The 14,725-nt window shown below is 44.0% G+C and overlaps 2 protein-coding genes across 2 annotated transcripts; one reads left to right on the top strand and one right to left on the bottom strand.

Annotated features, from left to right (window-relative positions):
• The first annotated feature begins 305 nt into the window (after positions 1 to 305).
• Positions 306 to 5,304, top strand: DFFA (DNA fragmentation factor subunit alpha). Its single transcript, XM_049806094.1, has 7 exons — positions 306 to 388; positions 477 to 1,204; positions 1,704 to 1,865; positions 1,982 to 2,112; positions 2,926 to 3,115; positions 3,512 to 3,666; positions 4,375 to 5,304. Exons 2-7 carry the CDS (start codon positions 1,108 to 1,110, stop codon positions 4,576 to 4,578), a joined length of 939 nt encoding a protein of 312 aa, XP_049662051.1. The 5' UTR covers positions 306 to 388; positions 477 to 1,107; the 3' UTR covers positions 4,579 to 5,304.
• Positions 5,305 to 9,439: 4,135 nt separating this feature from the next.
• CENPS (centromere protein S) lies at positions 9,440 to 14,687 on the bottom strand. The gene is made up of 5 exons (XM_049822356.1): positions 12,967 to 14,687; positions 12,572 to 12,695; positions 12,173 to 12,206; positions 11,473 to 11,539; positions 9,440 to 9,868 (listed from the first exon to the last, which is right to left on the bottom strand). The coding sequence occupies exons 1-5, from the start codon at positions 13,006 to 13,008 to the stop codon at positions 9,716 to 9,718; spliced, it is 420 nt and encodes a 139-aa protein (XP_049678313.1). The 5' UTR covers positions 13,009 to 14,687; the 3' UTR covers positions 9,440 to 9,715.
• Between the last annotated feature and the right edge of the window lie 38 nt (positions 14,688 to 14,725).

The following is a 14,725-nucleotide window of genomic DNA, read 5'->3' as shown; positions in this document are numbered from 1 at the left end:
AGAACGAGTCGAACGCCGCGGCACCGATGCGCCCCCGCGGGGGAATCACTCCTGCCGTGAGTTTCCGGCCTCTGCGACCTCCCGCCGGAACGGGAGCCAGCGGTTGGGACGGCTCGGGGCCGGGCTGCGGAGGCTGTGTGGGTTGCAGTGTCCTACCTTGCCTGACAGAAAAGCTTTCCTTGCCCGGAAAAGCTAGTTGGGCCATTGACAAAACCCGCCTCGGTCCGGGCAGTGCGGCCCGGCCGTCGTGCACTGCTGCTTCGGCGTTGCTGCTTATGGCTGTAACCATGGATATAATTCATTGCTATTTTACTTTTACAGCTCCCAGAATCCTGCTGAGAGCCATAACCAACAAACAGGTCCGGCTTTGTACCACCGTAACTGACAGGTCCAGCTTTGTACCACCGTAACTGACAGGTCTAGCTTTGTACCACTATAGACTGACAGGTCTGGCTCTGTACCGCCATAACTGACAGGTCCGGCTCTGTACCACCATAACTGACAGGTCCGGCTTTGTACCACCATAACTGACAGGTCTAGCTTTGTACCACTATAGACTGACAGGTCCGGCTTTGTACCACTATAGACTGACAGGTCCAGCTTTGTACCACCGTCACTGACAGGTCCGGCTTTGTAGGCCCAGCAGGAGCTCCCATGAGGAAGGCCCTTTGCTTCCGCAGCTGCAGGGGTTCCCACCCCGATGGTGCTACTCAGATACACGCCAGGGCGGGGTTATTGCATGCCTGTGCTTTTTTCTGTTTATATAATAATTTCACAACCAGCACGCTTGTCTGTGAGGGAGCGTGTTACTCGAATACACCTGGGCACGCTCCTCCTATCGCTTTGTTTGACAAGTAACTGAGTTGCTGCCAACGCTCGAAGGGGTTTTGTAGCCGTACTTCCTAGCTTCCCGCAGCTCAGATAAGCTCTGAGGCAAAAGCATCGCGGTAACGAAACACGAACCGGCGGCCGGGCTGACCAAGGCCGGCATGCCAGAACAGCTACCGGGGAGCAGAGCCCCTCCGCGCACCGGCCGGCACCCGCCGGACTCCGCGTCCCAGCGCGCCCCGCGGCCCGTCCCGGCGAGCAGCGGGGCGGACGGCGGCCATGGCGGCTCCGCTGAAGCGCTGCCTGGTGCGGCGGAGGGACGGGCGGGAGCAGCACGGCCTCGCCGCCTCCTGCCTGCGGGAGCTGCGCGACAAGGGTGAGGAGGAGGAGGGGGGGACACACGGGGACCGCCCGGGGACCGCGGGGTTGTACGCGTCGCCGGGGGGGGGGGGGAAGCTCGGAGTCCCCGGTGGGCTGCCGTGCGCCGCCGCTTCGTGGGCTGGCTCCCTGGAGTGCCCGCCCGCTGTTTTTGGGAGAAGCCCGATCCGTGCCGTGGAACTAGACCGAGGGAGAGCAGGTTTCCGGGTGACGCTTCCTGACGGGGGGAGGCGAAGGGAGGTGGGAATGAGGGTCTGCAAGTAGTTTCACCGAAACGCGCCGCCTTCTGCGTGCATGCCGAGGTTTGCATCGAGGATGGTTGTTTCTGCAGGGGAAACTCGTACGTGCTAAAAAAGAGCTGATGTGCTGCGCGGGGACGGGTCCTGGTCTCCAGCCTAAATTACTAAGAGTTGCTTGTCTCTTGCGGTGGGTGTAGTAAAAGGGCAGCGCGTACGTCACTTTTGTTATTTCATTAAGTATTTTTTTCTCTTCTGCAGCTAGTGGCATTCTGGCCATTGACAAGGCCAGGGAGCCCATCACCTTAGTACTGGCAGAAGATGGCACCATTGTGGATGATGAAGATTACTTTTTGTGTTTGCCATCTAATACCAAGTTTGTGGCACTGGCCAAGAACGAGAAATGGTCCAGCAAAAGCTTAGGTACTCTGTGGATGAGGGAGCATGGAAGGGGAGGGGGGTTTGGAATACAGCTAGTGAAATTAGGCTGTCTCAGGTGGATCAGTAATGACCCATGAAACTGATGACTCTTGTGTCAGACAGTGGAACAACCTGGCTCTCGGAGTCTGCGGATGAAGTGGACAGTGCTACAGAGAAGTGGAAGCAGCTGGCCAGGCAACTGAAGGATGACCTGTCTAATATCATCTTGATGTCTGAAGAAGACCTCCAGGTACAGTGGGGAAACCTCTAATTCCTGTCCTTGGCTCTGCTCATCATCCATTTATTTCAGTAGATGGCAGAGAACAAAGTAAACGAGATCTCAAGCTTAGTTCAGCTGCTGCTGTTTGGCTGTGGTGCTAGAGTCAAGTTTGTCCTTGAGGGGAAACACTCAGGAGTATCTGAGGAGGATGCTCTTAATCAGTGACTGTCCCTCACAGGCTGTCTTTCCAGTTCTGGCAGCGTGAGGGCAAAAAAATCAAGATTTGGCCAAATGGCAACTGAGGTGGGCTCCTTCCTCAAAACCAGACACCTGTGTATTGTGCCAAAAGGGAAGGCTGAGCAGCATGCCAAATCTGCTCCAGAGGGGCTTGAAGAACTGCTGTCAGTTTCCAGAGCTGATTGATTGGAGTATCTGACTGCTGAACACCCTGTATGTGGTGAGGCATGGTGATAACTGCCTCTTCTTGTCCTCCTGCAACGTGCAGCTTCCCAAGTGCCAGGCTTTTGGCTTTCCTTTGCGTATTCCCATGCACTCTTAAGAAGCGGTACTTTGATTGCCAGGAGTTGTCAGGATTTCTGTTAAAAATGCACGTGATTCCACAGCTTCCTGGATGCCCTTTGGCTTCTGGTAAAGAGTGCTGGCTGGTGGAGTGCTACAACAGCCTCTCATAACCAGGCTGACTTGCTATGACAAGAAACCTGCAGGGTTTCATGAAGGTGGAGGCTTTGTCATGCAGGAGGCTCGCTGTTTGTACTGTAATCAGTGTAATGGAATGAGTTACTCAGGCAGTCCATGTAACAGGAGCACTCTCATTGTTTTAAGGTGCTTATTGACGTACCACGTTCAGACCTGGCAGAAGAACTTGCCCAAAGTCAAACCAAAATCCAAGTATTGCAGGACACCCTGCAGCAGGTGCTGGACAGACGAGAAGAAGAACGCCAGTCAAGACAGCTCCTGGAACTCTACCTAGAAGCCTTGAAAAATGAAGACAGTATCTTAAGTAAAGTAGCAGGTAGGGAGCATTAGGATGTTAGAGAACGAGCCTTTCAGAGATGCCTGGAATAGTTGAGTGGAATAAATAAGGCAGAGCAAAGGACTGGAGTGAGTCACTTGCTTAGCAGCTCTTAATGAAGTTGATGTAATAGCTGGTATAGTGTAAGAGTTCTCTGAGTAGGTGAGAGCAGGAGTCCTCTCACTGCTGCATCACATTTCTCAGAATGCCTGGAAGTAGAATACTGGGAGAAAAGCTTAAATCATGGAGTCATCCTTAACATTAAGGATTCCTTAAGTTAGAGGATGTACCTAGATAGAATGCATATTTTATTAATCTCAAAACCATCAAAGCAGTCCAGGCCACTCTGCCTGTCCTGTGTTTGTCATGCGCTATAATGATTCTGCTACTTTTCAGAATCTGAGACTGTACCAAGAAAGGAGATGGATGTGGTTGACACAGGCACCAGCAGTACAGGCACTTCAGCCAAAACAGCACTCAGTGACCAGATCCTTGCTGCTCTGAAAGAGAAACCTGCTCCAGAGCTCTGCTTGGACAGTCAAGATCTAGAGGTGGGTGAGAATGATATAACCATATTCTGGCAAATCTCTCCTTCTGGAGAGAGAGGTTATAGAGGAAGGTGTCCTTGCTTCTGGAGGCTCTAATGTCAATATATCTCAAAGTGGTGAGATTTAATCTGTTTCTCTTCCTCAGTAACCCTCTCCCCTGCTTGGATCTCCTCTGTAGTAGCCAGTTGACACTATTCCAAGTACTCCAGTCTGTCCTCTGAAAAGCCACAAAATAATTTTGGTTTTGATCTCTGCCAAAACATAGTGAGCCAGTGCTTCAGCTGTCTCACCAGCAACTTTTTTTTTTTTTATTTCCTTTATACATCCCAAATCAAAATAAAAGCCTCCTTATTTTGGAAAACAGTGTAAATAAACCCATAGCTTGGAAAGGAAAGTCTAGGTAAACTAAGCATTATAAAATGTATTCTTTCTAATGCTATGAACTTGCTCCTCGTTTTTCCCTGCTGTAGAAACTAAGTAACTGCTTTCTGTTCCTTTGAACATCTGAATATAGATTCAAGCTCTAAGTGCTGGTAGAATATTGAAAATCCACTAGTCCACAGGATAGATGATGAAAGCTGGGAACTCCTTCAATACCAAATTGCCAGTATTAAACAGGTGTCTTATTACTGCTGTTCTTAATGTGGGCAGAGGGGTTAGTGGTGGAGGAGCATCAGTAGAAAAGACTGTGAGAAATCTGTCTTGCTACAGCTGGTCTTGAAAGAAGACACACAAGCCCTGGCCTCAGCTCTGAGATGGGACAAGCAGAAAGCTGAAGCTCTGCAGCAAGCCTGTGATCAGGAGCTCTCCAAGCGTCTACAACAAGTGCAGACTTTGCATTCCCTAAGGAGCACGTCAAAGGGCAAGAAAACACTACCTTGGGGAGACTGGCCTAGTTCAAAACGCAAAAAATAAGACTCTAGTGCTGCTTGCAATTTTTTCTGTTTTGTTTTGGTTTTTCTTTTGCTTTAGAATCAATACAAGCAAGATATATCCTGGGAGCCATAGTTTGCTGGTCATACTGTGGTCTGGCTATAGACAACTAAAATCTGGACATTGTCCTGAGGCTTAAACTCCTGTGATGATTCAAATCATGTGTAACCAAAGGGATTTTGACTTTTTGCGGAATACTAGGACAATGGTGTTGCTAAACACAGCATGTAAGGGTTCGGCTTTGAATACCTGGTTGGGAGCCAGAAGCTTCCATCGGATAATGATGGATCTAGCTTCTGAAGCTCCAGGGAGTTTGCTTACTTTGTCCTCCCGCCATTTTCAATGTAAAGGATGGAAGACCTCTGTAAGACACTTTGAGGTACAGTTAATGAACAGGACAGAGAGGTTAGCCAGCTGCTGTCTGGCTCATGCTAATTTCATCAGTTAAAGTAAATTCAGAGTCCTTTAACTTCTGTGCTTTTTCTGTAAGGAACTCCTCTTGGGTGCAGTGTAAGCAGTAACGTATAAAACACAGCAAAGATGGAAATAATTGCTTTGTAAGGCTGTGGAGCAGAAGACTTGTATTTGGCCTGTCTGTATTACTTACCTAATCATTAGTGTAGTATTGTGGTGCTTTTGTATTAACTGGCTTATTTTTTATTTGTTGAAGTCTTTTTTTTCTAATATCATTAAAACCTTTTTACCTTACTGTTGGATTAGTTTTGAATGTGCTGGTAAGTGCAGTATTACCTTAAGGATAGAGGAAGAAGAAATTAAATACAGAAGTACTCTGTATTTAACCTGTCAAAAGTATTTAGGTAGAATGCATGTTCATACTGGTGACACTGCACCAGAATTCTCACCTGGCACAATCTGTTCTTCTCTTATGAGAACAGAAGATGTATATGAAAAAAACCTCAAAAGCGAGCTGAAACTTCAGAGAACGTTTTAGTAGGTACAAATGTTTTCTAGTATCATGCAAAACCCTCCAACATAACCTTAAATGGTACAGGATGCCAACTGATGAGTATTCCTACAGCAGGCATTCAGATGAACGTGTTGCATATAGACATTCCAGTTGAATTATGGCACACTTGAAGTTAGATTCATGAATACTCTAAACAGTTTAGTGCCTCTGAGCAGGTAACCAAAAATACTTCAGATGAAGCCACCTGTATGGGAATTAACTGGACTTAGGGGAGAAGCTTTCAGTCAACTTTTTGGTCAGTCTGTTTTGCTAGGGCAAATAATTGCTTCTTACAATATACACTTCTGGCTTGTAACATTATAGGCCATGGCGGGTAAGGGTTTCCTGCTGCTTTAAATAGCTACTTATTACAAGCTTTTTATGTTCAAATCTTTCTGAAATAGCATATATGGCTGTGCATCAACAGAGTTTTTGAAGCATGCTCTATTGCACTCAAAGCTAATTACACTGGCTACCAATTGAAATAGCATGCATTGAGTAGACTAGCTGTCAGCAAGCTTTTTCTGTGAGCTTATGTCTCAGCTTGTGACTACCACTCTCTCCATTATAAACCAATTTTTCAGTCTTACTAAAAGCTGCAATGCTTTTGCTTTTTTCAAGCTCAACTTGGCAATGGAAATTCTACTCCTCAAGCTGTACAAGAGGAAAGGGTTTTACTTGTGGCTTTTCCACATCTACTTAAAATAGCAGATAGCATAATTACTTCAATCCTATGTGTATTAGTAATTTGTAACTCACCTACTTCCAGGCAAACACTGAGATGGAGTCACAGAGACCATGTTGATCTTTCTTGTAGGAAGGCAGTGATGGTCCTTCCAATCTAGCCTTAAGGAAAAAAACAAATGGAGGGGTTTCATTGCTGCTTTCTCCTCTTTTCTGTTATCAAGGTTAGAGCCCTTTAGTTGCCTGTAAATTATTAAATGCTGCAGTTCTTATATTACAGAATTCAAATTATCAACTAGACCTACCATAGTATGTTTTAAACTCTTACTTTTGTCTTAATTGTTCTGTTCTAATAGAAAAAAAAAGTCAGATTTTCATGAGCTGCAGTTAAACTATTTTAAAGTTGAGCTGGCAGTTTAATAGCAATGTTGACTATTGTTTGCAGAACGAGCAGGTATATAATACTTAATTCTCTTTAAAGCTCTGTTATAGTCAACATTCTTCAAAAGTCTCCATGAAAAAGGAGAAGCAATTAACTACTGTCCAAGAGACTTCAATGCTGCATATCATCCTGTAATTTCTATTAAAAATCCTTTTTTAGGGGTCAGGTTTATCTATTGCTTCTTGGATCTTTTTCAATAGTGCAGTCAAACAAAGGTGAAAACTGCTAGAACATCTCCATGAGATTTTTAAACCTAACAGTACAGTTATCTGTAAAAATGGGTTTGTTTTTTTTTAGCGTAGACTTTACTATAGATCCCTAGATCATGATATTTTGGAAGTCGGTTTGTTCATAGCTAGAATTTCCTGTTGGTGATAACAAAAAGCTGCTACAAGATCTAATATTTCCACAGGAAATGATCACAAAGCTTTTCAGTAAACAATCTTTAGCCATTGGCCAGCACCTGTGTACCAGTAGTGTACATGCATGTGTATTTGGAAAGGAAGTAACAGAATATTTTAGCTGAAGACTACAGACAACATCAGAGCTAACAAACTTTGAGACATATTTCTCTTCCTGACATGTTGGGCTTAGTGACCTAAAAAAAAAAAAAAAAAAAATCAGGTAGGCTGTATAATAAACATCCACTAGGCCTTCCTCTTGCAAGATAGCTACTGTTATCAAAATGATTGATGTTTCTAAAGGCCTAGGAGTCTTGTGAAATAAGTATCAATTTTCTACTCAAGAAAGGAACAGGATAAACAACAGAAGCAAATCAAATAGAACTGCACATGTCTTGATAACAAGACCCCTACAAAAGTTGCTTGCTTAGAGACAAAACAGTAGATATGAGCGAAAGGTACTTGGTCATTTTTTTGCTTATCTTCCCCATGCAAGTTGGGAGAAACTGTCCACCTAAAACATGCTGTGTAATCTAATTTAACCCCAAATTAGATCTACATTTTTGTAGACATGATGTTTGATTCACTTAAGCTTATTTAAGCTGCATGGACACTTTTAACTATGTAAAAATTAGCATTTCCTTTATCTTATTCCTGTAATATTTAAGAAGCTTTGACTTTTGAACAGGGTGACTGACCTGTCCATGATTCATGAGGATGGATTTTGTATAGGTGTTCAAGAGGGAGGGATACAGTATGGAAGGTATAAAACATAGCCAGAAGACATGTGAAAACCTAGGGTGGCCACCATTACGCTTTTTTCAGGTAAAAATTCTAGAACGTCAAAGCCTTGAGTGAAAGTCTTTATCATCAATACATTCAAGTAGTCAAACCTACCTTGTAACAGATTCCTTCTTCAGCAGTAGATTTGCCATGAATGGGTATCCTCAATTAATGGTCTTCAATGCTGCATTAATGATTTGTCCCTTAAAGCACCAAGAAAAACTTTTTGCATCTTCTGTGGGATTGGGTTGATGACCAGGGTACATTAAGGTAAATAAAGCCTCATGAACCTCAAGAAAGCAACTAATGTATAGTGGCATTAAAAAAAAAACAAAACCAAACCAAACACAAACACAAAAAACCTCCACTACAATATGAAAACTGAGTAATGTAAGCACTGGCATGCCAAGAGGACATATTTCCTGTTGAGTACGGAATTGCTAGTTTATTACCCACCTAGCCTACATCAGTCAGTAGGAGAATTCTAAAAGATATCTCATCCCTGAAAGTGGAACGGTTTGGGATAGGGGAAGGGGAGGGTGAAGGGTCGTTGTGTAAATTTCCTGTATAGAACCAGAGATAGGGATTCATGACATTCCTATTTTCTTCTACATTGATTGTAGCACGTGATTTTATTTGATCTATATTGGATAGCTACAGCCTGCAAAAGGCATGGCTTTTTTCCCTATCCACTACTGTTAAATAGCTTGAATACAGAGCAAGAATAAAAGGGAGTACATGTAAGGAGCCCAGAGCATTACTCTTTTTCCATTATGTCATGTATAGCTGAGTGACTCTAGTCCAGAAAGTGCACTCTTCTTTCAAGAGAAGGGTTTTAAACAAGGAGCAAGGCTACACCTAGGAGTTCTCAAGGGTGATAAAAAATATTCCATCCTCTGGTACGTTCTTTATCTTGAGGTAGTATTTAAGGTATGAGTCTTACTAAAATGAGATGATTTTAAACGTGGTTTTGGGGAATTGCTCTGAGATGTATCCTTTAGGAAGGGACAAGTGGTTTCGAGGAAGAGCTTGTCTCATGAATTAAGGGCTAAGCAAGAGAAACAGTTTTCAATTCTTTCCTCTTTTGCTGCATATTTTTTACTATCCTTGGCAACCATATTCTTGCTTGATAAAGTTTGCACACGCAGTAGCTTAAGGAGCCTTCTCATTTCACTTGGCTATATCTATCTAATAATACCTTACGTCTTTAAATCTGCTTCTTTGGAATCAACAGCATTTGCTAAGTCTCTGTCAGTCCGGCAGAGGGCAATAGTGATACATTCCCGACCACCACTCCGGAGCCATATTACTATAGTAAAATTAGAAATGTAATGCAACTTACTGAAAGTGAAGATTGTACACCAGTATCACAGGTGAAAAATTACACCAAACATGTTTTAATTGTTAAGACAACAAGTGAGAGAGAATGCTATTAAAACAAATATATTCAAAATACCTAAGCAAAAGTATCAAAAATGGAAACAAGGAGGGAGTCAAACAATTACTGGAGAAACTAAGTTGCAGCATGGAGGGAGTTGCACATACTGAGGTATTACTGTCAGTGAGAATGTTCTGCTTTAAACTCTTTATTTAAAGGATTTTCTTTTTAATAACAGTATACATAGCTTTTTGTGAGCAATTAAGGCATTTTGGCTGTAAGCTTTACTAAATTCTGACAGACCTTTCATTTCTGGAACAAAAAAATCCAACTAATTTTGTTCACTTAAAACCCCAAAGATTCATTAGTGTTGCTAACGTGCAAGAGGAATCTCTAATAGGCTAACTTTGGTTCCTCTAGGACAATAAGAGAAGAATGACCAGAAACATTACTTGAAAGGTAAATCATGCCATGTTGGAATCTTCGCTTTCAGTCACAATGACTTGTTCCCCAGAAGTTCTCCTTCCCTTAGCTGCACTGGACTTCTTTTTCTTCTTCTCCTTTTGTTCCATGTTACTTGATATGAGCTCATCACTCTTCTGGGTGATATACTTCAGCTGAGAACAAGAAACTTATCAGTCATCTACTGAGGAACTTCATTTATTCATGATAAATTACAGATAAATGTTTAAGAGAACTTAACAAGGCAAATTCTTACTACGAAAAAGATGACAGACACTCCAAAAAGGCTGACAAACATCAACTAGTTTTAATTCTTGCATGAAGCCCTCAGTCTAAGCTGGATATGCTCATATACTAAAATGCCCTGGGAAGACTAGGATTTATAAATGTATGTTACATCCATCTCTACAACCAAGACGGCAACATTGGCAAACTACAACTCTGAGTAACTGCTGAGATACCATCTGAGTACATGTCCTGGTTTTGGCTAGGATAGAATTAATTTTCTTTCTAGTAGCTGGTATTGTCTTATGTTTTGGATTCAGTATGAGAAGAATGTTCATAACACACTGATGCTTTCAGTTGTGGCTAAGTAGTGTTTATACTTAGTCAAGGATTTTTCAGCTTCTCATGCCCAGCCAGCAAGAAGGCTGGAGGGGCACAAGAAGCTGGGAGGGGACACAGCCAGGGCAGCTGACCCAAACTGGCCAAAGGGGTATTCCATACCATGTGATGTCATGCCCAGTATATAAACTGGGGGGGAGTTGGCCAGGGGGGAATCAGTGGGCATCGGTCAGCGAGTGGTGAGCAATTGCATTGTGCATCACTTGTTTTGTATACTCCAATTCTTTTATTATTGTTATTTTATTACTGTCATTATTATCATAATTTTTTTTCTTTTCTGTCCTATTCAACTGTTCTTATCTCAACCCATGAGTTTTACTTTTTTTTTCCCCTGATTCTCTCCCCCATCCCGCTGGGTGGGAGAGAAGTGAGTGAGCAGCTGTATGGTGCTTAGTTGCTGGCTGGGGTTAAATCACGACAGTACAGAGATACTGGAAGATTTCTCTGCACCCACTTAACGTAAACAGCACATGAGAGTTAGGAACACAAAATTCAGCTCCAACATTTACTGTGCCTTCTCGGGCACGTTCGTGTTGCATACTTCAAATCACAGATGGAAGGAAAATGTCCCCTCACATAAAATTAAAATTAGTATTGGAAGTATTCTTCTTCATGGAAGTATTTACAGGTGTGTCGTAAACAAGTGAATTTAAGTCCACTGAACATCATACAGATCAGCACATAAGAGAACACAATAATGTGAATCATCCCTATATTAATGTTAGGAGACTTAGTACTACAAGGTGGACTCAAGCTATTCCTGACCTTAAGCTAAAGCACAGGAACACAAGATCAGGGAAAAAACCCAAGTGATTTATTTCCAAGATTGACAATGCTATAATGTGTCTGTTTATTGCACTTTTGTACTTGGAACCTCAGTAGCCCTGTTGCAACCAGAACATTGCTGCTTGAATTGCAATCACATCTGTGTTCCCACAGAGAGGCATAGTGTCATGAAGCAAAACAAGAGGAAAATTAAGAAAAAAATCACTGGATCGTGCCCATCCATCATCTATAAGCCAGTGAAATTGCTTAAGCAACAGTTGCTTCATCATCTATAGCCTTCATTCAAATGCTCTTAGGAATTAACCAGTTGGCTTAAGAATGTTGTGAGACAAAATACAGCCAATCTCACCAAAGAATTGCTCCTCCTAGCCAAAAGCTTCACATCCTCTGTAGTGACTGTGCTTCGTTTTGCATGCCTGCATAAAATTAAAAAATACCCATTAATGTGTTTGCCAACATTGGTTGTAACAGGTCATACAGCATCTAATTCAGAACGCTAACTAAAATGGCTTAACAGGGACCCAGTAAACCAAACGTGCCTATCTTTTCCAACTATAATACACAAACCCCTATTTTACAAGTTTGTATGTGTACATCTAAATGCCCACACTTCCTGCATAAAAACAGTAGAATTCAGCAACCAGAACTTCAAGCACCACTGCTCCGTTCCCTCTTATTTGCCAGTAGGTCACTGTGTTAAGTTCTGACTCCTTTAAACATTCCCTTACCTCCTTGGAGCAACCAGATGAAACACAGGCGTGCTAGTAAGCATCTGTCACTCCCAAACCATCCAGTACTGCTATGTATCAACACATCTGACAGTTATAGTCATTTATCTAAACAATCACTTGTACCACATAAATTAACTTCCAAGATCAGGAAGAACCTACAGGGGTGTATCTATTTCCTAACTTCACAGCCACTATTTAATCAGCCAATAGAACCCTTTAAAACTTTAATTACAAGATGTATTTTAAAGATTACCTAGTTATTGGAGCTGAACATAAAAAAAGAAAGCCTTTGTAACAACCAAATGTTCCAGTACCTACCTTGCAAACATTTCGAGGTCTTTTGCAAAGTTCTCTGGAGAAAACACAAAGACACCACGTATTTTAAAATGCTAACTCTGAGTAGGAAGAGATAAGTAACGGAGTTCTAGCTGTTACAAAGTATAACTGCAAATTATCCAAGTTAGTTATGAGAAGCGACCATAACTTGTTATTACGTGCCACTCTTGCACAGGCAGGTGGCCCACACAATATTTCCACATACTTTTAAATGCTTTTTCCAGGTCTGAAAACCAAAATCACTATTTCTTTTACTTTTAAAAATGTAATGCAAGAAACAATGCACCAGTGATACCTGGTTCCAGTGCCGGCTTCTATTTTTTAAGCATCATTTCTCCAGCAAGTGCTCTTGAACAAATAGATAATATGCAAACTTCCTACCGCACTGCCTGAAGGTGATCTCTGCAATAGCTGCAATGGTTTGCTTGCTGAATTGCACCTCTTTATTTTCTGCAACATCCTGACACAGGCATCCAACCGTGTAGTGAACCGCAGCCTTCAGCCTCTGAAAGGATCCAAAGCAGTGACAGGTCAGCTCTCTTTTGCGTAAACCATCAAGACTACTTAAAAGGACGCAACATAAACGACCGTTTGCGGACCCCAGCACGCCTCGCAGCACCACATTTATCACTCTCTGCCCCACACCCCACACCACGGCTCCATCTTGTCCCGGCCGGGCGCTCCCCCAGCGTCCCCGGAGGCCAGCTCCGGCACGGTAGGAGCGGGGCCGGGGCTGTGGGCCCGGGAAGGAGAAGAGGACGCCAGCCCCGTGGTACCTGGGTGAGAAGGACCCTCTCCTCATCGCCCGCCGCCTCCATGGCGCTGCCCTCAGCTGGGTTTCCCGCCCAGCGCGGCGGGGCGGGGCTGCGCCGCCGCCATCTCGGACGCCCCCGCCCCGCGCAGCCCGGGCCGGCGCCGATACCTCAGCAGCGGGCGGTCGTCCGGGTGCTGCGGGAAAGGGGCCGCTGCGGGAAAGGGGCCGCTGCGAGGGAGACGCCAGCCCTCCCCAGCAACCGTCACCGGCCCGCGACGGGCCGAGGAAACCGCCGCGACCCCCCGCTCCCGCCTTGTGGCTGAAGAGGGGTGTTTGAAGGAGAGGGAAACCAAGTCCCGCTGCAGGGACGGCCGGCCAGGACGGGGTGCGCAGGAGGCTTTGGCTTTGCACGTTACCCTTGAAGCTGCTGACGTGGGCACGATCTGGTTTTAAGCGGTGATGACAGCACCCGTCCTGTTCCAACACCTTACATGAGGGCTCTGGACCCACCGTGAAAGATCGTCCCTCGATCGGGAGTTAATGCGTGTGTCCGGGCGAGGCGAGCTAGTAAGAGGGACGTAAAGCAACATCAGGTGCTGTCCCCATCCCCTCCCTTCCCCCTAAACGGCTCAGTTCAAATGAGGTGACAGGACAAACATGGCTCCCCATCACCCCAGCGAGGCGCACACTGCTCGCTCCGACCGAGCAGCCGTCAGGTTTCAGCACCATGGGATTCCAGACAGTAGATAATTCTTCTCACCGCTACTATCGTACTAAGCGCTAAAATAGATCAGTGGGAGTATCTCATTTTCCTCCAAAACACAACGCCTATGCACACAATAAACTGGCAAAACTGCTCCTACTGTTCACCGTGGTAGTTTCTAATACAATTCTCCTGCTGGAGAACCTAAACCACAAATGCTGGGGCAAACTGACTACTAAAATGTTCGTGACCCTCCCGTTATCACTACTGCCTGCAATTTGTCACACGTTTATTTTATAGGATTCCTAAATCTTACCACATAATCTGCAGAAAAGTTGCTTTAAATGGAAAGTAATCTTTTGCTAATTCAACTAAGCAGCTAACTGTCTTAACAGAGAGAAATGGAGCAAAAAATTAATATAACAATCAGTTGACAGCACAAAATTTAAAACTTGAGAGGTTCTGAGGAGGAAAAAAAAAAGGTACAGGCACACAGGTGAATTTTCCGAAGTCCTGAAGATGACTGGCATTGGGATTGCAGGAAGAGGATATCAAACATGGCCAACTTTGCATGCTACTGCAGGTATTTTTAATTGCCTTATGGGAAGAGGAGGCAAAGAAGCCAGGAGATTTGGGGAGAAGAGTGCAAGCACGCAGCTAAGCCAACAGTTCATGCCAGAGCTTAAAGCTGGGAACAACAGTTGGAGGGAGAATGGCTTGGTGACAGAAGAATCAGTCTTGACACCCATGACCTGCATTCAAGTTTCTCCATGATCCATCCCACCCTTCACCCTTTCAGAGAAAGCAAACATAGCTCACAGTGTGAAAGACTGTGTGCAGGTGAACACCCAGGAATTAACCTTTAAGAACCTACTGCCTGTTACGAATAAACAATGGCAACCAAAAAATGCCTTTACCTCCCTGGAACCTTGTGTAGCCTTACTGTGCTGACTGTCTGCCATTCTCCACTTTAGCAATTATTGAAATGCAGTCATCTCTATCTTGATCCCTATGAGTTTATGCACTATAACACAATAAAAATATCATTTTAAAATGTATTCTATTAAATACCGCACAA

Source organism: Accipiter gentilis, chromosome 1 (genome assembly GCF_929443795.1).
Source record: "Accipiter gentilis chromosome 1, bAccGen1.1, whole genome shotgun sequence".
Lineage (NCBI taxonomy): Eukaryota > Metazoa > Chordata > Aves > Accipitriformes > Accipitridae > Astur > Astur gentilis.
This window is presented reverse-complemented; position numbering and strand designations above follow the sequence as displayed.